The sequence below is a fragment of the Schistocerca gregaria genome, chromosome 8 (genome assembly GCF_023897955.1).
Source record: "Schistocerca gregaria isolate iqSchGreg1 chromosome 8, iqSchGreg1.2, whole genome shotgun sequence".
Taxonomy (NCBI): domain Eukaryota; kingdom Metazoa; phylum Arthropoda; class Insecta; order Orthoptera; family Acrididae; genus Schistocerca; species Schistocerca gregaria.
In genome coordinates, this window is record NC_064927.1 from 254379748 (window position 1) to 254403556 (window position 23809).

Here is a 23809-nt window from a genome sequence, read left to right on the forward strand (position 1 = left end):
ATTTTTATGCAATTATTATAGGAGTCTTGTTCCCAAATTCAACATTTAAAAAATACAAGATTGTCTTACATTTGCAGATTAAACTATTGCTGCTGAAGTCATCATTTTTATGTTGTGTAGTAGATTACTGTAGGGATGTTCCTACATTTACAGATAAAGCTTGCTCAAATGAGATCACATACAGATTTATTTTTAAGAATATGGAAGGGTTGGAGGGGGAACAATGACATCAACTTGGCTGAGAACAAGGACGAATGTGGGGAGAGGATATGGTGAACGGGCAGCAAGTTGCATTGTGCACCAGCAGTGGGAATGTGTACTCTGTGACTTCACATTTTATGAATATCTACCTCATTTAAACTACTGTCTGCCTGAATCTTTTTGTAGTTGGAATTTAATTTACTTTAAAATTGCTCAAAGGTAGTGTACATTTCTGCAAGAGATGGTAAAGGTCTAGTTAGGGGCCAGTGACATATTTACATGGCTTGTATATCAAGGTTCCCAATGCTCACTGTGAAATGTGGTGGGAATGAAAGTAGGTCTGTCAGCTGCAGCCATTGAGAGAGCTGCATACATATGACATGTCTGCAAGCAAGAGGCAAAGGAATATTGTCACATTCTCACGTCAGTATTGATGCAAAATCTCCTAAGTATTCAGAAAAAAACAGCTCTGTTCTCAGGTCCCACTGTAGCTATATCAGAAATCACTACATATTGGGAAGAAACAGCTAAATATTTGTGACAGCCAAGATTATAAATTTCTTTGGTGTTCATATGGAGAAATACATTACATCTTTTCTCAACTCACTTTGGTTAGATAGACCTTTATAAATAGTGATACCACAGACTACTAGCTTAAGTAGTAAGCAAAAAAGAAATGAAGATAATAATTAATATAAACCATTCATTTCTGTTTATTTTATTTCTCCTAGTATTATCAAAATGTAGACAATAAAATGAGTTTGTTTAGAATAGGTATACAGTAATCTTAACTTTTTAGACAGACAATTTATATCAATATAATAGTTTATATTTTTGATTAATCAAAATGCATTAAAAATAAAATTTACTCAAGTAGCCTCTTAAAAAAGGTGGGGAAGGGGTCATCAGGGTTATCTTATACTTGGGTGAATACAGCAACTAATAACACATCCAAAAATGCTTGACAGGAAGGTGATGGGGGTACAGCATGAGAGCACATTATGCTGAATATAAAATGTTAGAACCCAGAAATTTAAACCAAATTTACTAAACCAAATTTAACTGAAACACAAGTGGTTTTGCTATTACACTACTGAAGTCACCTTACACATGGGAGTGGCAAATCAGGATGTTGCCATCCCCCCCCCCCCCCCTCCCTCTCTCTTTCCATTATTATGTATGTGCCTTCCTGACACTCTGCCCTGTGTTTGAAGGTTACTGGTGATCTTTCCTCTAAATCGGTGTTTTTATTCCATCCAGGTTTTTCCTTTAACACATTCTTTGGGATGGGATGTGGTTGCAAGTTGCATAGGCAGCATTATCAGAATATGAATAGAATTTAGTTTCCAGAGGCAAGTGAATATGGTGACAGTTCTCCATAAAGGAAAGGAGAGATTCATTAAGAGGAAACAAACTAAAAAAATTAAAAAAATGTTTAGGAATGTTGAAGGTCTAAGAAAATGGTAAAGAGATTTGGATTGAATACAGTAATTATCAGAAATAAGAAAATGAATAAGAAAGTAATAATAGTGAGAATCAGTGAAGATCAAAGGTATCAAAAGGAATGAAACATGAAGTGAAGAACGTAACAGCTGATGCAGAACGTGGCTGTGTTAGTATGTGGAGAGTAAGCTATGAAGTAAATGTTGAAATCGGAAGTTTTGTATTGGTGAACTCTGATGTCAGGTCTTCTGATTTACCATTGGTAAGTGTCTACTAGTAACTATTCAATGAGGTGGTCAAATATCTGGGACAACATCCATATAAAATATTGTAGAATGACTGCATTAATATTTGGAGGTGACTGGACTGTTCCCCTAGGGTTATCTACTTCAGATTAGATAGCTAATGACCCTCATAGAAACGAAATATGAGGTAGTTGCATGGAATAAGTTCTGTTATTAAATTGTTCCATGTGGTGTGTTACAAGAGATATGTTACTGAAGCTAAGAATGGTGTGAGGATGAACAAAAATGTAATGTCAACCAGCCCAACAACTGAAAAAGTTAAAAGTTTGTTGTGAGGTATTAAAGCATTTCAAGTATTAGATGTGTTGCACAGTTGGAGATGCATTAGACATCGATCGCCAGTATTGTTAGAAAACATCTGTAATGAAAAATTATTATGTAACAATATAATGTTATAAGGTCCTAAATATCTATCTAGCAAAATATGATGACTTCATAGAACACCAGTTGTATTAGGCAAAATTCAATTATGGAAAATCCATGATAGAATGTAACTTAGCATCTTTATTATATGGTGAGTAACAACTATCCTTTTCATATCAGTCGTACTAGTTCATTCTACTTCTAATGAAGTCTTCCATCTCATTTTCAAAACAAAGGGACAAAACAACTTTTCTACTTCTATTAGATTTACAGAGCTCAAGTTCAGTGTTTAAAGATGGAGAAAGCAGCTTTTTCTTATTGTGGAAGACAGTGTGCACAGTATATTTGTTATCATTTATTTTTAATCCTATATAATGTTTGGAAGAACAAAAATATGTTTCTCAAATTCAGTATGGGAAACTATTTATTGTAGCTGTAGGGAGACGTAAAACACGAAATAGGTATATTATGTGTTGTTAACATTTACATTATTTGCAAAAATAAAACTTTTCCTTATTTGTGTGATCCTTACCTTTTTAGCTGGTATGTTCATATCTAGAAACCCTGTATTCCTGGCACCTCTACACTGTGTACAAATTATTTATGTTTGGCCAGTACTCTACCATCATCATGAATCTTACATTGGCAATAATAACTAATCACTAATCACTCATTCCAGTGTAAGACTCTTAATCCATCAGCTAGTCCCATGCAACAGTTGAATAATACTCATAAATAATTTACACATATGCTATAGTTGTTTTTAAAAATGTTGTTTCTTAAATACATTGTAATCCCACTAAGTGCATATTATTTATTTTTGGAATGTGCTGTTAAAAATGACAGTGATTAAAGCATCCAAAAATTTGTTTAAATTGATATTTTAAAAGGGTCAAGGGCTACTATACCTTAAAGAGATCTTTATTTTGGTAGGTGCATGATGGGAGGTCTCCAGGAGATCAGCTCATTGGTCGTTTCTGTGGTGACACTCCTCCTGGAGGTGGACACCTCATTTCCACTCATAATGCTCTGTATTTGTGGTTTCGCTCTGATGGCAGCGTGAATAGGGAAGGATTCTCATTAACGTGGAATTCAGTGCAACCTGGTAAGAAGTCTTTTTAGGCAGACTTTCTCATTGTTTAGTTATTTTGTAAAGTGTTGCAATGTCATGCTTAGTACATAGTGCACAGTGGAGTTGAAAATACATAAAAACAGAGCCTCAAACATAAATAAAAGGTCTTTCATTTTTATCTTAGTGCTGGGTGGTAATTATTCTGGAAAACCTGCAATTCTCAGGGAATTACATTTTACCTGGAAAAATCAAGAAAATCTCAGGAAATTTCATAAAATCTCAGGGAATCCTGCATTTTTAACCTAGCATTGAGGTTTTATTGAGTTTTATAAATCACAAATTTTAAGATATAGTACTTAATATCTCGAAGTGTGTTAATTATGTGAATATTATTTGATATAAGTTATTGGTGTTTAAAAACTGTGGTTAAACTACTGCTTTTGGCTGGTATATAGCTCAGCTGGGAGGAAAGAAAAGTCGTTATTGAGAGATGCTCCCCCCCCCCCCCCCCCCCTCCCTTTCTGCTTACCATTAATTTAACAGGAGCTTCTTGACACCATCTTCATCCTCAAACCTGAAATTCTCAGGGAATTATTTTCTAAGTTTGAATAGCCAGCCTGTAGTGCACCACACCGATCACAAACACAAAAAACAAGGCCCTTGCGAGTAAGAAAGGAAAAATGATGTATTAAATGGAAATGTCTTCTCAAAATTTTGTTTGAAATCTCATTACCAACATGTTAAAAGTTAATTTTTTAGTCAGCAATACCTTTAGTTTATTATGATTTTGGAATTACTTTCCCATTACATTACCTTGATTCCCGAACTTAGCTACTTGGTTCCTTCTCCCCCCCCCCCCCCCTTTTTTTTTTGCAACTCTTAAGAAAGTATTCTTATTGTGAATGATTATACCACCCCTTAAATGACTTTGTACACTGATGATGATTGATAGTCTTCCAAAGTTAGATCAAATCAATTCACTGGATACAAATAACCTGGTCTCTGCTGTATTAGGTACAGATATTCTTCCTGTTGGTGACATGTAAATTTGTGCCTGACCGGGACTCAAACTCAGTTTTTCATACGTCACCAACAGGTAGGACATCTGTATCAAATACAGCTGATGCCAAGTTATTTACATTCAGCAAATTTATTTTGATCATAAATGACTATCTGACCTGTCTCCTGCCTCACTAAATTTGATATAGATTTTACTTGGTCCCCCTCTTATAATTTTTGTACTTCTGAAATTTTGAAAACTTTTGCAGTAATTTCTATAGAATTCAAATATTTTGTTTTATATATTTGTTCTGGTAGTAATAGCAGTATTAAATTTGAGCCTACAACAAAATTGAATTATTTTAACAATCCAGTTTCTTAGTTTGCTAATTTCTTGGGAGACTTGCTGTCAAATTATATGTATTATTAAAATTAAGTGTATTATGATCCACAGCTCCCAGCCAAACAATTCTGTTCATTACCATCTGAATAGCCATGTTGGCTCCAGAAGTGTGAGGCCGTGAATTGTGTCAAAAAACTGTTTCCTATAATTGAAAGGTATGTAAGCTCAGGGTTGGGTCCGAGAAATATCACACCAGACAAAGAAGTTGCCTGTAGGTAGTTGTTTGAGCTGCATTCCCATTGTTTGTTTTGTAAGGACCTCATGTAGGTTTGTTTCTGTTACCTGCATCATTGCTAGCTGGGTCAGATCCACACTTGCAGAGAGCATGTTGATTGTTGATCAATAATTGGAAACTATGTTGTCAGCTCCTTGCAGGTGACAGAAGCCAGTAGTGAATAGCATTTGGAATTCCAAAAGGCAAAACTGCGGAGGAGAGCAGGAATTGTGAGAGTTGTTAAGTGCCAAAGAAACAGGTTTAGGGTCTGTGTAGACATTGAAGACAACTTCAGTTTGTTAGAAATGTCTAGTTGTTTTGTAGACTACTAAGAATTTGTGGTTGTGGACACTCCACTTACTCTGTACATTAGACTACTTGGGGAAAAAAATTGAGAGGCTGCCATGACCCTTTTTCCTTCTGTTGCAGCACCATACCTGTATTGCTCTATCTAGCATAGATGACCATAGCCCCCGTAGACAGCAATCCTTCAGATTCTTTCTTTACTGCAGTATACTTATCAGAAGCCAATTAATGGCCTTTGTAAGTGAGCTGCAGTCCTGGCATAGTGGGAATGTGTTGTTTACTGTCACATTCTACTTGGGACTGTGGTGCAGGCTGGTGTTGTTTTGCATTCATAGTCGTACCGGGAGTGGCATCATTCTTAAGTTGACATTGGTGCTCTTGAGCCATAGAAGTGTGGCGATCTACTGCTATAACTTTTGAAATTAGATCACTAACACAGGACAGCAAGGTAAGGAGTTCCTTTAACAGTGGTATTTTTGTGCCAGGCACTGAACACACTGAAGTCCTCTCATGTGGGAAAGCAGTTGTTACCAATACAGAAGCATCTTGTAAAGTTATTGTGTGACCGTGTACAATTTCATTGTTCATATGAAGTACAGCCTTCTGTATGTACACAGTTGTGTCATAACAGTGGAGAAAATCTGTGCCAAGTAATGGCTCTGTGATGTCAGAGATCAGGAAGTCCATCAGATTCTGTGAGAATTCTAAATTGCCAACTGCATCTTGGTGACAAAACATAGTGATTCTTGAATTGTTGAGATGATTTTATGGGTGCACAGTTTTTTGATGTTTCAGGAGGGTGGGGGACACTGACATCTGAGCCTGTGTCAATTAATTAAACCAGATTGTTACACACATCTTTGATGTACAGCTTATGTGCTGTAGGAACACTCTGAAGAATACAGTTCCTGTCAGTTGTGTTTGAGACAGTTACATTGCCAAGACAGAAGAGTACACTGTTATCCTGTATCAGAGTTACATTGCCAATACAGAAGAGTACATTGTTGTCCTGTATCAGAGTACGAATGGCAAATGTTCCACTAGTGGAGGCATAGTTGTCTGTAGTATTGGGTAGGCACTGTATAGTGGAGATTGCTCATGCCTAATTTTGACCACTGACCTTGTTTGGGTAATTGCATGGCTTTGTGCATTTGTTTTCTAGTTGTCTGAAGTGTGAATGATGCCAACACAATTTTGCATGCTGGTTGATGTGCTATGCCATCTGGTAGGTTGGATGCTGCTGGAATTGGTTTAAGCTCCAGAGCTACTACTGGAGAGTGTCAAAGCCATGTCGTAGTGCACTCGCTTGTTCTGCAAGTGGAAGCTGCTGCTTGATAGCAGTGGTGTCTTTAACCATACCCACAACATTATGTTGTGGGGACCCACTTGCGCCCTTAATCGTATAGTACTACAGTGATTATTCTCAGTGTTATGCTAAAGATACTAATCAAATTACATTTTGCACAGGAGAAGCAACAAGAACAGTAGAAAATTTGATAAGTGTAATTGTCTTCTCCTAAATTGTGGCTTTGTACAAAAATAGGTTGAATCCTTAAAAGAGAAACTATAAATAATTCTTTTTACCCACCAAGTTTAGGCTTTGCTGATTCTACCAAGATTCCATTCTCCTATTTTCCCTTTAAACAAATAGTCTTTCACTGTTCAAATGTATTAAGAGATAGATGCAATAAACACAAGGCTGCATTCGAAAACTTTCCTATGTCAGGAGTTGTCAACAACTTGAATGAATGTTTCCATCCAACATAATTGTATTAGTATTGTACATAATTTTTTTGAGTATTCCATGATTTCTTAAATGACATTTATCATAAGATCAACTTCACCCTGTATAGGGGGATTGAGCTGCCTCCTGCTCGTGGATGGCATGGCCTGCAGAAGATGTGACAATACTCCGGCACACAGAGTATATGTTGGAAGCTTACCAACACAAATAGATGTTTAGATGTCATTTTGCACCACCACTCAACTCCGAAGCAGTCAATGCTAAACACTCTGTCCTCTCATGCATTCTGCACCAGTAACAATAAAATATTGGGACTGTAGATAATTTATTAAAGGAAATGCTGAGAGTGAACAGGTATGCAAGCATTTCCGTAGACAAGAGCCTTAAATGCAGCTGTCAGTAATGCAGACAAGAAGAAAGAGTAATCTCTTTCTCAGTCTGTAATATTACCATTTGCAATTAAAATAACTCATCACACAAGTGAAATTTAGCAAAAAAACATGATATAAAGACTGTCGGATTGACCATCAGAGACAGAGCACTTCGTGTTCCTGCTGTTAATAAGCCAAGTACACCATTCGTTTGTTATATATTTTTACAAGTTTCCAACAGGAGCTTAGCTGTGTAGTAACTAGATTAATTTTGTGATTTCTTGTGTGTTCGAGTGCTTACTAGGCGCAACCTTTTATTTGAATAACAGTTGAGCGTACAGTGCCGCCTTTGTTATCGACCCTCATATCATATAGGCTTTTGTTTATTTTGGTTAGTATAGCTCAGTGACTGTTAGATCGTCAGTGAGGGAGCACCTCGAATTCCTGTTGCAAATAAGCAGAGTACAGCATTCGTTTGTTACATATTTTTACAAGCTTCATACAGGAGCAACTGCATTATGGATAGGAAATGTGATTGCTGAGTACAGGTGCGAGCTGACTTGGCAACTTTGTGCTCACAGCTCCAGGCTGCGTTGACTTCTGTCACACAGCATCACTGTACGGGGTTGGATGAGGGGTTGCAAGGGACGTCGAGCACATCCCACGTGACCTCGATTGGTCCACTGCTGTGGCTGTCCCAGGTACTGCTTGCACTGAGGTTGACCGCTCACCCGTGGTTGAGTGGGAGATCATTCCAAAGTCTGCCAGGCAGCGAAAAACTTTCTGAAGGGCCAATTGTAGGGCCTCCCCGGTTCGTTTGATGAACAGGTTTTGGGCGTTACCTGTTGCTAAGCCAGATGCAGTTGTCTGTTTCAGAGGAAGCTTCTCAGCCTGCAAGTTGCGGGCATTCACAGAGGGTGGGTTTGCTTTTAGTTGGGAGCTCCAACATTAGGCATGTAATGAGGCCCCTTAGGAACATGGCACCCACCTACATAGGGAGAAATGATCATCACAATAAAATAATAGAAATCAGGGCTCGCACAGAAAATGTAAGTGCTCATTTTTCCTGCACACTGTTTGAGAGTGGAAAGGCAGAGAGACAGCTTGAAGGTGGTTCCTTGAACCCTGTGAATATCAGAGTAATGACTTAGATGTAGATTTAGATATTTTTCAGTCAGTATGTAATAAAAAAAAGCTCTTTATGGCCTACAATGGACATGCTTGATTGCCTCCACGCTACTGGAGTGTTAAAAAGTGAGGTGTGATTGTGGCAAAATATCTAAGTTAAAACAGAATGACAGTAAAAGAACCCATAAAGAGAAGGAATACCACATATATTTAAAACAGCATGAAATCTGCCATAATACAGGTGTTCAATAAGTAACTGTGCAGTTTATAACTTACCATGTTAAAGTAATGGAAGTTATAAGAGATGCTGGAAGTGATCCTCTTGAACTTGAAGACACATTTGTACACGTTTCTGCATGCTCTTGAAGATGTTGTGCAGAACATTGAGAGTGATGCTCCAAATGTGTCGTGTCAGTGCAGCTTGGAGTCCTTGTATGGTGTCCAGATAGCCTTAATAGGCCATTGCCTTCAACATACCCCCATATAAATTAATCCGGTTGAGCCAAGTCGGGTGAATATGGAGACCAGAGTCCTTGAGAGATCATGCGGTCACCAAAATGTCGTTTAAAACATTCATTACCTTGTGGATGGTATGTGCAGTCGCCCCATCCTGTTAGTACCAGCTGCTCTCATTTTCGTCCTCATTCAGTTCACCTAGGAAGGGTTCCAGAATGCAGGTTCAGTACTGGTGTCCTGAAAGAAGATTGGCCAAATGATGCATCTATGAGTCATGATGCACCAAAAAACCAGCCTTTTGATCATGCAGTGGGGACACCTTAAATTCATGCGGATTCTACATAGACCCCACATGACTATTCTGGCTATTCATATAACCGGAAAGGTGAAACCATGCCTCATCCATGAAAAATTTTGTGTCAATAATCCCCTCATCATTTCCCTGCAGGGAGGACAAAAACCAGTTGCAAAAGTTAACGTTTACCAGGTGATCCATGTCTCTCTGTTGGTGCATGACCAACATTTTGTACACATGGACAGTACTGTCTCGAGAATCTTGTGAGTGGAACACATGGACACGTGGGCCTGCTGAGATAGTCAGCTAACCAATTACTTTGGACTTTGCAGCATCATGTCTTGCACCTCCACCACCGTCTCTTTGGATATGGATGTGGCTGACCTGCCTGATTTTGGAGCATTATGAATGCTTCCGGTCTTTTGAAACTTTGTAATGAGATACTGTACTGCACTGCGCTTAGGCATCTTCACTCCTGGGAACTTTGCTGCAAATGCAGCTTCTACTGGTATGGTAAAATTGTCTTCATTGTGGAACAAGTGCTCCATAAGCAACACTCCTCATTCAATCGTCAGCATGATGATGTGGATCACATATATGTCACACAAGACGTTGATCTTCAGTCAAACTGAACCTGTGAACAAATTCAAATACCTGGTCAAATATGGTTCAAATATAGTTCACAAATGTTAAACAATGGAAAATGTTGTATTAATAATTGACAATCATAATCATTACTTAGCACGCCACAACATAGCACTGCATAGTTACTTTCTGAACACCTAGTAGAACAATAGTGGGGATATGGCCAGGATATAGATTTTAATAATGTACAAGTATTAGCCAGAGTATGTGATATTTTCAGACAGAATGTTGAGGAAACTGTTAAGATCTCCAAGAATAAGAGTAATTTTAATGGAAATGACTGCTACTATAGGCTACTGGCTTTGGGCCTCATTGCCACCAATGAAGTAACTATCTAGTGAGGGTGCATGTGCATTATAAATAACTATCAGGAAGCCACTTTGGTGGCATAATAATAATAATAATATTTTTGTGACAGTACTCCTCTCTGTCACTACAAGCTGTTAAGTGTGTACTCAATAACAATGGCTCACCAATGGTATCCTGAGCAATTTTACCCACTAACTCCATTTCTTTGGGAACATGGCAGGAAAACATTCTTTTGTAAGTGAAAATGACAGTAGGTTTGACAATGTCCAGCAACCTGGGGTCACCAAAAGACCCTTTAGCCCAGAAGAAGCATTAAAAAAATCAGGTTTTGTAGATAAATGTGATGGGACTCAATTATTCACAAGATTTTAACTTAATTTTTACTTTCGCATTAGGACTACAAAGTTCTTTGTCATAAGAACACACCCACAGCACAATAATGAAACTGCTTAATCATTTGCACAAGAATTGGCAGAATCCTTAAACAGGGTGTATATGCCCTGGGACAACTGGGTAATCTGGGAATTTTTTCATCCAGGAGAAAACCGGGAAAACCCCGGGAATTTTTTGGAATTTCAGGCATTTTTCATTGTTGTAGTTTTCAGTGAAATTTTTTGTAATTTTGACCTGTAAGAACTGATACTCTGACAAAGAATGTTGCTGTATCCCACCACTGTGGGCATAAAATATAAACAAGACAAAAAAATCAAAATAAAACTTAAAGAAGAGGAAAAAAACAAAATAAAAAAAGTTGCAAAGGAAATGTGTCACTTACAACAACAAAACACAGTGCACTCACAAGCGTCTGCCAACAGTAAAACATATAAAAGGCTTTAGAACAAAGATTGTGCAATTCTTCATAACAACAAGCCGCTTCTGATGAGCTTGACATCACAATTGTTCACATTAGATTTGTTTGAACAGTTGACAGTGGGCTCATGCACCTGGGCAGTTGAGTCCCATATGAGCAGTACCTTCTCCTGCTTCTTGTTACTTGAAGTGTGGCTGTTATATGTATCAGCAGTAGCAATAAGCAACAAGATGCTACCCAGAAAATTTTTTCTGGCATATCCAAGCTGTCAGATTCGCACATGTATAGAGCAGTCTGAGTTTTAGTAGGGAGTGGGAGTAGTTCCCATGTGACCAGTTTTTACTTGTAGTAATTTTGCTGTTTCCTGTTCATTTATAGCTCTCACATCAAATGAAAACAACACAGAATTCTGTGGCTGGGAGCTATCAAGGGTATTAAAACATGTTCACATAATCACAGAAGGCTAAAATATTTTATTAGTTTCAGTTTTCTGATTTTATTTTATTTACACATTTTTTTGCAGTCAAGCATTAATCACCTTGCAGAACAATGAAGTTATTTTTGATGATTTACTAAAGAAATTTGCCTATATGAGTCTTTTCCACAGAGGCAGTTAATTTATTTGAAGCAAAGTGTTTCATTCCACACTATTGGCTGGTTTCAATTGTTTTCTGAATTTCAAGTGCACTTTTTATCTTCCACCATGTATGGCATTATGCCATAATAAAGAAGCAAACATGAGACAGTACCGGTACTAGAAGAAAATTTGCATCCTGAAAACCACACTGAAAAGCTTAATATCAGGTTGGAGCCTACAGCTTTGTGAATCCGGACATATGAATGTGCACTTTAAGCCAAATTATGAATTTTTGTATGATTTACAAAATTCTGATGATCTTGGAGTATCATCTGTCCTGTTTCGTTTATGACGTAATGTAAGATCTCTGAATGCTATGTAAGATCTTTTAATGCTATATTCATATGAACATACAGGCTTCCTACGTCATTGTAGTTGCGCATGTACAGTAATGTCTGTTTTCTGGTGCTGACAATTGCTGAAATGAATTCTAACAGGCTTCGCAAAAATATTGCGAATGATGGTTTGAAAAGCATTACTTTCAAAGTAAATTTCATTTTATGCATGATGAATTATGTCATGTGCAAGAATGTCTTTTGAATTTCTTAAATTACAGAGCATTTGACTCTCCTTTAAAGCCTAAACTTTGAAGGCCACCCACTTAGAAGAATCTTGTGCCCAGAAGACCAGACATTCACATCATTACTTAAAATTTTACTGGCACATGTGCATGATGTGTTAAAGTGAGCCACTCAGATAAAAAAGAGGAAATATTATATGTGAAACCTTAGCTTTTCTTGTAGCTACATTACATGTATTAATTTAAAGCATTAAATTTCCCTATTTATGTGTCTGCACTTCTTAACACTGATCGTGTGTCCTATGCTCTGGAGATTTGCTATCATTGGCTGGTGAGATTAAGTGATATGAGCTATGACTGGCTTACAAAAGCACACCGCAATCTCGATGTCAATGCTTAGGAAACTAATATGCTGTGTTCGAAGGAACTTGACTACGTACTTTCATAATATGAAAATATGCAGGATACATGTTGCGGCACATTGACGATCTTTCCAGAATGTGCTTTTTCTCCTTTTATTTATTTATTTATTTATTTTTTTTTTTTTTGTGTGTTTGTTTCCTAAAGTGTCTGGAAGTTCTATGCCGTTGTATAAAACCTTAACCATTCAAAGGACTGATAAACTTTTCATTTCTGGGGGAAAGTTAAAAAAAAATACATAAATAAATTAACTCCTCCCGAACAGGCCATGAAGGCCCAACGGTACCGACTGGCTGCCATGTCATCTTCAGCCTACAGGTGTCACGTCACTGGATGCGGATATGGAGGGGCATGAGGTCACCACACCACTCTCCTGGCAGTATGTCAGTTTCCAAGACTCAAGTCACTGCTTCTCGATCAAGTAGCTCCTCAGTTTGCCTCACTAGGGCTAAGTGCACCCTGATTGACAACAGTGCTCGGCACACCGGATGGTAACCCATCCAAGTGCTAGCCCAGCCCGACAGCGCTTAACTTCGGTGATCTGACGGGAACCGGTGTTACCACTGTGGCAAGGCCGTTGGCCGAGGGAAAGTTTACTGTCACTTAAATGCAGAAAAAGTGTACTTTTAACCGGGAGAACTCGGAAAAGTTCATGATCTTTTTTTTCCTTGTCTGTGCATACCCCCTGTTAAAAGGTAGAGAATAAATAATTCCAACACAATTATCGGCTTTGCTGAATCTGCCAAGATTCCATGGTTACATCCACAGGATCTGCCATATTCTGTTTTCCCTTCAAAACAAATAAATCCAGGATATGACAAACATGTATCTCTGTAACACATAAATTACACATTTATTACGTAAGAGACAGACTTGCAGCAGTCACTTGGTTTCTTTTGATGACCTCCAGGATCAGACTTTAAAGGCAATGTAAAACTATTGGCCCACCATAGCATCAGCTTTATTGACTTTTAAGAGGTCAATGTTAAATACAAATGCTTTACCATATTATTAGCTCATTTTCTTTCTTTTAACCATTTTATTGTCATCATCCTGCTATTTCAGAACTGCCCTTTATCGATCTTTGCTCACTGTGAATCTTGTATTGGTGTCTGCGACTGGATATTGTTCCGGTGCTACAGTATCATTTTCTGGAGTGTATGGAATATATTGGAAATTGGATTTTTTATCCTTTTTTATGTTTTACTGTATATGTGGAATGTTTCTGGGGTGGAAAAGAGAAATCAGCCAGTCACCTCTCTAAATGAGAACAACTTGAAAGCCATGTCCAGTGTATGAATTTTTTGAGATGTAGCTCTCTACACTGTGTCATAAGCTTGTACTGTATTCATTTTGTTGTGTGAGGGGATCATCCATATTGTTAGCTAAATTTATTTTTATATGTTACATGAGTCTTTAATGTGAATGGCTACTCGATATGGAACAGGACAACACAGATGTTACAAAACATATAAATGATGATCATCACAACAATGATAATAATAAGTGCTAACGAGCTTGATATTTCCCACTTACATCAGAATGGGTCCTCTTGATTCAGGTCAATGTGATTATGAATCATAATAACTTTGAATACTGCAACATTACCTTAATAACTATAACTTAATCTTAATTATAACTTTTGTATAGACAGAAATAGAAATGTTAGATTATAGTTAGTTTTGTCAAAGAATTCGAGTGAAGAGTGTAGGTACTCTGTAGAAGCACTTCCATACAATATGTTTAAATACAGATGTACTATTCCTTGCTCATGTAATAGTGCTTGATGGGGAATTTAAAATTTAATAGTAACATACATGCTTTAGTGACAGCAACAGATCCTTTAGCTAACAGTGGATGATAAACATATGAAAGAATGTATGTAATGTGATTATGTTGCTGTAATTACTAGGTGTTTGAAAAAGTTACGATTTTTATTCTAATATACATACTGGAAATGTTTTTATTTTATTTTTTTATTTTTTACCTTGGTAGTTTTTTTTAAAATTGGAATGTTCACCCATAAGAATATATGATAACACATAAAATGGACATAGTCAAGATATGTTGATTTTAAGACAGCAATCTCTCCTAGATGGAATATACTGTAATTCCATAATTCTTAAGCCAAATGTTGCTACTGATAATTGTATTTGTCTGGAGAATGCAATGTTTCCAATTCAGCTTACTGTCTGTGCAAGCACCTAAAATGTAGTGGAGTAGTTTGGTATGTTTGTTAGTTGTTACGCATAATCTTAATTTTACATAGATTATTGTGATTTGTGTGGAACTGAACGAAGCTAGCTTTGTATTCATTTATCAAGAATTAATTAACAAGACACCACACCACAACTCCTTTGAATATGTAACAAGTATTGTACTTGAAGTCATTCAAGACATACTATACATCACAATGCTTGTATCATCACTGAAGTTGAAATTTTCCAATGAAACATAATATCTTGTTAATTTTTTCAAGGGCATGTGAAAAGATACAGTGAAATTGTGAATAGAGAAACAATTGAAAATAATGACAGTATGAAGAAAACGAAACTGAAACTTACGTTATACAGACACTAGATTTCATCAGTTAAGGTGACAGACGACACAGTAACTAATAACAGAGGGAAGACCTGTACAAAAATTCTAAGACTTCTATAAATGTTTTATAGTTCAGGAGATAAACTGGAAACCCAGGTAATAAAAATAACAATATTCTGGGATAACACTTCACAATGTTTATAAAGACAGTCTCGAGACAAAAAAAAGTTCCTCGTACCTGAAGCAGTGCTGTAGTTATCGTACAACACAAAAAAAAAGAGAGACAAGGTGTGCATAACTATAAACCCGTTACCATCCTCTCCATAATGTAATGATATTCACTAAAATTAACATAAAGTGCATGAAAAAAAAACATTCAATCAAGCAAAAGATTTTAGAATTACACATAGGAAAACTGACCATTTGTAAGCTGTAAATGAAGTATAGAACAGTGTGATGAGAATAAATTTTCACTTTATCTAGAACTCATAACTTTTAAGAATGCTTGTGACTAAGATTCAACCAAATCCGTACTAACAGTCCATGAGAAATAAAGTGTTTATTCAGCGTACATTAGTATAGGCCTACTGAAGAATATACAGGCTGTAACGGAAAGATTTTGCCAGTCTTTCTTATGATTCACGCATAGAAAAGGAAATATGTTACATTATGTGGACTTGAATATGGAAAAACATTATTGCCATGTTAGAACTCATTTTCTTAAAATTCTTAATTTTAAGTTACTCATGGGAAACACACAGGAACAGATAAAATTGTTTCTTACATGAAATGTTGAAAACATCCTCTTGGTTACTTTGGGTTGGTTTGTAATTACTTGGTTCACCAGCCATGTTTTATATTCAGTTTCACTGAAGGCAATAATAATGTTGCTTATGCTGATAAATGGCTCGTGTCATTACCTTAGGTACACATAGTGTGAACTGTTGAAGTGACCATTGCGGGCTTATGTCAAGGGTTGACTGAAAAGTAAGGCCTCCACCTTCATAACTCTTCAACAGTTGGCAGTAAGGTATGCGGCAGGTACTGGCTTGTCCCATAGCCTCTTCTGTACAGCTCCAGTTGGTGGGAAGCTTTAGCATTGAATGATTGTGTTGTTAAAGTGTAAAGTATGGAACTCTGCAAATACAGTCAGTCAGTGTGATTTAAGCAACGTGCAATTATTGCATTCTTGACAGCAGAAGTTGTCAGTCCAAGGGAGATTTATAAGAGAATAAAAGCAGTTTATGGTGATTGTGTTGATGTGAGTACTGTGGGTCGTTGGACAAATAAGTTTAAAGATGTTGAGGTAGGAACATCTGATCTGAATGCCAAACAAAGAGTTGGACGTCCTGTGACAGCAACCACCGAGTTTCACAAGCAAAATGTTGACAGATTGATTCAGGACAATCGTCGTATCACTCAAAGAGGAATTGCACGCACAATCAGCATTTCACAAGAATGTATGGGTCATATTTCCTGCAGCATGACAACGCCAAACCTCACACTTCACATGGCACCAAAGCAGAAATTCAAAGACTGAATCTGAGCACCAAACAGTATCCTTCATACAATCCAGATTTAGCACCATCTGACTTCCATCTCTTCCCAATAATGAAAGTGGTTCTGCAGGGTCATCATTATGCTTCTGATGAAAATGTTGAGAGAAATGTGAGACTGAGGTTGCGGAAACAGTGTGTCGACTTTTTCCATGATGGCTTCAGAGAACTTGTTCATCATTGGCAGAAATGTATCCAATTGGGTGGTCATTACATGGAATGGTGAATATTAGTAATTAAATATCACATTCTAAGGATTATTTCCGCATTGGATGTATTAAAATATTCCCATCCAAAGCTTCTGTGTGTGTTTTTATAGTTTAGTTCTTCAGTTAGCCCAGATATGATGCAAGCTGTGTGCAGAGGCAGGAGGAGATGGCCACAGTTCACAAACAGCTGAATGTGCTTTTGGCTATGGTCAGCTGTCTACCGGCTGCTGCTTCAGGTGTCGCTTTTCTTGCCCATAGACTCTGCTGCTGAGGCACCTCCTAGTGTATCTGATGCAGTCAATCTGCCCTCACTGCAGGATGAATGGTGGTTGGTGATGTTGTCACATTGCTTGAGGTGGAGGATCAATGAGGAGGCTGGCTGTCTGGCCTTACCTATTTGCCCTGTGAGTGGACAGGTGACAATTCCTTCAGAAGTGTCAAGCAGACACAAGGGGACAGAGGTATGGTAGTTATTGGGAGCTCCACTATTAGTTGCATTTTAGAGCCCCATAGGGAAAAAGTGTTCAGGGCTAGAAAGAAAGCCAATGCGCAGTCAGTTTTTCTACTGGGGTACCTCATCCGAAATGTGGAGAAAGTCTTGCCTGTGGCTGTTGAGCATGCAGGGTTTAGTTACTTGCCAGTTGTGGCTCATGTCAGCACCAACAATGCCTGTTGCTTGGGTACTGAGGCTATCTACAGTTTATACAGGCAGCACATGGAAATGGCGAAGGCTGCTGACCTCGCGCAAGGCATGCAAGCATAGCTCACAGTTTGCAGCATTGTTTCCAGAGTTGAGATGGGCTCATTGGTTTGGAGCTGAATGAAGTGTCTTAACCAAAGGCTTTGTTAACTCTGTGAAGGCCATGGCTGCAGATTGCTGGACCTGAGTTATTTAGTGGGGAATTGTAGGACTCCCCTTGATAGGTCAGGGGTGCACTACAGAGAGGCTGCAGCTACTCGCATAGCAAAGTACTTGTGGAGTACACGTTGTTTTTTTTTGTTTTTTTTAGCTTAGGCAGTAGTTCTAGGTACTCTGATGAACACTCACCAGATGACACACAGGTAGTGAATTAGTAAAATGTCAAAGTGCTCATAACAAAGTTCCTGAATTTACTGCCCCCCAGGAAATTTCTTGCAAATGGTTCAAATGGCTATGAGCACTATGGGACTTAACATCTGAGGTCATCAGTCCCCTAGAACTTAGAACTACTTAAACCTAACTAACCTAAGGACATCATACACATCCATGCCTGAGGCAGGATTCGAATCTGCAACCGTAGCAGTCACGAAGTTACGGACTTTAGTGCCTAGAACCCCTTGGTCAAAATTTCTTGCACTGGAATTATTCTACTTCCCTCTAGGAAATTTCTTGCACTCAGATTATTCTCAGGACTGAGAACTGGCTGAAACCAAAGTAGAAAGTTCTGAGATATTTAGCACTTCATGGAATGTGAACAGAAAGACAGATTAGATGCATTGGAGGGGGAGTGTTCATTGCAGTTGACAAAAATGTTGTCTGTTGAGGCTGAATTTGAGTGTAACAGTGAAGTTACCTGGTAGGTGTTACAGGTATAGGTGAAATCAGGTTGATTTTTATGTGATAGATGTGGAGTCATTGAAAGATAGTCTGTGGTCATTAGTGCGGAAATACCCAGATACTGCAGTATTAGTTGGAGGCAACTTTAACCTACCAAGTATAGACTGGTATGTCTGTGGATTCATTGCAGAGGGTACAGACAGACAGTCTTGCAAAGTACTTTTGAACACAGTTTTCCAAACATTGTCTTGAACAGCTGGATCAACAGCCCACAACCAATGAAAATATTTTAGATGTTGTAGCTACAAAGAGGCCTGACCTTACCAGTGGTGTCAGTGTAGAGACAGGGATGTCATCATAGTGACTATGGTTACTAAAGTCAGTAACAATCAAGAAGGTTAGTAGAGTGTTTCTGCTAGAAAGAGCACATGAGCGGTTGTTAGCATCCCAGTTAGACAGTGAACTGACATTTACTTCAGTACGGTGGACATAGAGGAATTATGAGCAAAGTTTAAATGTAAATCGTGCTCTGGAGAAGTACAAGCCAAGTAAATGTGTTAATGATGGAGGGGCTAACTATGGTTTAATAGTGAATTTCGAAAAATGCTGAGGAAGCAAAGGCCCTTGCACTTTCATTTCAAAAGAGAATGTGTAAATGATGACAGGCTGTAGTTAGTAGAGATTCATGCATGTGTAAGAAGATTGATGTGCAAAGCATACAACTACTACCACCGCTGTACCTTAGCAATAGATCTTGCCAATGACCCAATATAATTATGGGCATACGTAAAATTGCTAAGTGCATCTAAGGCTCCTTTCCAGTTACTCGACCAGTCTGATGTGGCAGTAGAAGATACCAAAAGGAAAGCCAAAGTTTTAACTTTCATGTTTAAGAAATAGATTATGTAAGAGAATAATACAAACATACCATTGTTTGACAATTGTACAGACTCCCAGTATGGAGGATATAGTAACAGACATCCCTGCCGTAGAGAAGCAATTGAAAGAATTGAAAACAAGTAAGTCAACAAATCCAAATGGAATCCCAATCTGTTTTACAAAGAGTACTCTATGGCATTGGCCTCTTACTTAGCTTGCATATAGTACACTAGCACAACCAAATCTGGAGTACTGCTTGAGTGTTTGGGATACACACCTGAGTGGATAAAAGGAAGACACTGAAGCAGTTTAGATGTGGGCTAGTGCATTTGCTAATGGAAGGTTCAAGTAACATGCAAGTTTTATGGAGATACTTCAGGAACTCAAATAGGAATCCCTGGAGGGAAGGTAACATTCTTTTTGGAGAACACTATTGATAAAATTTAGAGTACCAGCATTTGAAGCTGATTGAAGATAGATTTTACTATCACCTATGTACTTTTCACATAAGGACCAAGAAGATAAGAGAAATTTCGATTTATACGGGCGTGTAGAAACAGTTGTCTTTCCCTTGCTCTATTTTCAAGTTGAACAGTAAAGTAAATGACTAGTAGTGGTACAGGGTGCTCTTGGCCACGTTTGTAGAGTTTGTATGTAGGTAGATATAGATTTAAATGATATTCATTGTTAATCATTTTGTGAATGAGATTGAACTGTTCACCTCGATTGCAGACAAACCTCAACAGTGAATGGAGGAACTTATGCAACAAGTAGGCATAAAAACAAGTGTAATAAGACTAAACTAATGAATAATGTTGGGAATAGAATAAACAGTCATACACACTTCCTTAAAGTAAACTCTAGTCATGTATATCATTTTAAATTATTTGCCTTATGTAAAATTTTATTACAGTGACATTCATGGATATTCTGATTCAGTAGCTATGTTAACTAGTCTGCTTGATTTTTAACTTGAATTCTTGAAATACTTCATTCTTATTTTTCAAGAAATTGATAATTATGTATGTGCTTTTATGATTCACAGAAAAATGTCAATTGCCTTCAAAATTCAGAACATCAGTAAGTCCCGTGAGATCACTATGAAGAAGTTTTAAAGTGGTTGTTTGGTCTTTTGAATTTTGTTATATAGTGTTCTGAAATGGTCCTCATATTGATTACCCACCAAGCGGTCATCAGATGAGTTTATTTTGCCTTTTTCAAGGTCTAATTTTATGACTGCTTCCATTTTTATCATGTTGTTAATTGTACTCTTACTGCTGTACAGCAATCAGTAATGCCACGAGTTTCATTACTTCTCAACATATTTATTGATCTCCTTGTCTTCTTGACATTGGTTGATAGCTATGTGTTGTAACAATCTTTCTGTTGAATTTTAATGAGCAGTCTTCTAGATGCATCAGTGATCCTGTAACCTTCTTTATCAAATGCAACTTTTCTATTGTTTTCAGTAAGCTGCCTCAGTCTACAGATTCTTTAGCTAAACCTTCATTGCTAATTTTCTTCACACTTATGGAGCTTTCTGCTTCGCTTCTTCTGTTCAGCCATCAGTTGAAGTTATGGTTTCAACTAAAGTATTTTTATGGACAGCTGAAAAATAATTTTCATTTGTAGCCATGTGATGAGATGTCCTGGGATCCACTTTCCAATTTTCTGTATTCAGTGTAACTGTGCCTCAGGAAGCACTCATGATGAAAATGCCTTATTACTTTTGCTCTCCTTTAAATTTACCCTTTTCGAGAGAATTGCTGGATATGTGACCAACTTTATGACACCTGTAACAAACAAAACCAGGCTGCCTTTTCATGTTGCTCCTTTTTTAAGTGATGTTTTTCAGTACCTTTGATTACTGGTGTTAACTTCCAAGGATATTTAAGAACATGGCTAGTGCATACCTGAAGAGCTATGAGCACTTTTTCATCTTGGATACTATTCTTCTATTCCAAGTTCTTTGCATTCCATGTTCATTATGACATCTAGCATCTTCAGTACACAGACTTGTGGCTTCACTACACAAACTTGTGTGCACATCAGTAGGAATACAATTAACAACAACATAAAAGCCCACATAGAATAGTCCTTGGTAGATCTCCATCTTCAGTTTTGTCACCATTGTTTGCTAAATCTGCTGCAGTTTTGTTTATCAGTTCTAGATAATTTTCCATAAATACATAAGTCTTCATTTTTAGCAAATATAATTTCCATTTCCATTTCCTATTCTATGGGCTGAAGAAATCAACACACAAGAGACTAAAGCTATCCTAAAAGAGCAACATATGGACATTAGTAAGCAATTAAGCTATTTGAAAGAGGAGATAGAAACATTACAGAAGCAAGTAGCCATGGTGGCTGAAGGTAAGAAAAATACACTCAGATAAGATGCTGGAACTAAGGACAGACAGTACTATAAGAATCAGGAAGATTCAAGTGTTGACATCATCAAAATTTTGGCGAGTGAGCCACAACGTGTACCTCTCCATGTACCTACTCAAATGTCACCAATGGCTGGCATTAGGTGCAGTGGGCCATGAACTCAACAAAAGGGCCATAATAGGGAAATAAAAGATAATGTAGACCCTGAAAGTGTGAGTAACGAAGCAAGCCTACTAACATTGTCACAAAGATTGTATGTGAGATGTGTTAAGGCAGTTCATTACTATCTCATCAACTTGAAGCCTGATGTTAGCACATTAACTGATTGGTAAAAAAGAGAAGCGCAACACCACACAAGCCAACTCATCTCACTGCGGCAAACAATTCACCCATAATAATGTACAGAAATCACAAAGTAGAAGTGGATTTGGGATGTAGTAGGAAGTTCATATGGAATTTTGTACTAGCAGATGTAGCAAAGCTCATTCTGAGAGCAAATTTTATTTGTTACCAGAAGATTGAGGTAAATCTCAGTGCAGCACAGATAAAGATGAATGGAGAGGTCATAATTTGATCTTTAGTCCAAACTACTGTGAACAGCATGGGTATCAGAGGGCTGATAGAAAGGGTGTCGCATTACATAGCACAAGTTGACACCAGGCCAATTGGTCTCATGCCACAGCAAAGGCAAATTTGATGAAATGCTACAAACTGGTGTTATATGCAGTTCAGACAGCCCAAGGGTGTCATTGCTGCATCTTACCAGAAAGGAGGTAAGCACCTAGAGGCCCTTCAGGGATTATTGGATGTCAAATTAACACACAATTTTGGATCGATACATGGTATCAAATATCACAAGTTTCACCAATATGCTAATGGGAGCCACAACATTCAGCATAACTGATTGCGAAAAAGTGTACATATACCAGTGACTAAAGAAGACATAGCAAAGACTGCTGTGATAACTGCATTTAAGTTTTTCAAGTTTCTATGAATGCCTTTGGGTTTGAAGAACACAGCATTTTGTGGGTGAACTCTTCAGAGGGCTAGATTTATGCTTTGTGTACCTGGATGACTTGTTGGTATTTTACAGGACCGCTACAGTACCCGGGGAACACCTCGTGGTAGTAGTGGACAGGATATGCGAGTACGGCATAGTCACCTATGAACGAAAATGTACTATGGAATTGATGCAAGAGAATTTCCTTGTCTATGCAGCTTTGACAGCCAGCATCTGCCCCTTGAAAGACAAAATCAAGTTATAAAGAACATACCTCACCTGAAACGAAAGACTTTTATCAATTAAAAAGATTCCAAGGGGATGTAAACTTATACTTCCAGCATCTATCAGGAGCAGGCAAGGTACAAGTGCCATTGACAGCAGCACCAGTAGGTAAAGACTCCATTTCTTACATGGTACGAGGTTTCAAACTTAAATAGTGGCAACTATTTATTCACAACTGATACAAAAGAGTTACATGTTTGCACCTGTTACTGTCCTTCAAAGTAGTCACCAGCATTACGTAGAACCTGTCGCCAGCGATGTAGAAGGCATAGTATACGATTAGCAGAGCCTGTTGTGTTGATGGTGTGAATGGAGCAGTCTACTGCCTATCGTATTTCTGGAACAGTTCTGAAGCGAATGCCACGAAGTGGTTCGTTCATCTTCAGATTCAAATCAAAGTCACAAAGACTTAAGTCCAGGGAGTATAGTGGATGGTACTGTATTTCCCAGTCCCATCGACCGAACAGAGCAGCCACAGCTTTCTCTGAATGCGCCTGCACATTGTCATGTAAAATGATTGGTGGCTTGTGCAGAAAGTGTCGCCACTTCTTTCACATAGCTGGTCGCAGGTGATGCTCCAAAAATGAACAGTAATACTGTGCATTGATGGTCTGCTGTGGAGGAATGTAATGTGTTAGGCTAACAGCATAACAGTCGTACATGAGAATTGCCGTAACTTTAGACCGCTCCATTCGCACCATCAACAGAACAGGCTCTGCTAAAGGTATACTATGCCTTCCACATTGCTAGCAATGGGTTCTACACAATG

The 23809-nt window shown here is 37.9% G+C and overlaps 1 protein-coding gene and 1 pseudogene across 1 annotated transcript in view; one reads left to right on the forward strand and one right to left on the reverse strand.

Moving 5' to 3' along the window:
• Positions 1-23809, forward strand: part of LOC126285431 (cubilin-like) — a 1398426-nt gene that overhangs the window by 294194 nt on the left and 1080423 nt on the right. Inside the window, exon 15 of the mRNA XM_049984811.1 lies at positions 3246-3417. Coding sequence (XP_049840768.1) covers positions 3246-3417 — 172 coding nt within the window. The remainder of the gene's footprint in view (positions 1-3245; positions 3418-23809) is intronic.
• Positions 13107-13224, reverse strand: LOC126285619 (5S ribosomal RNA; annotated as a pseudogene).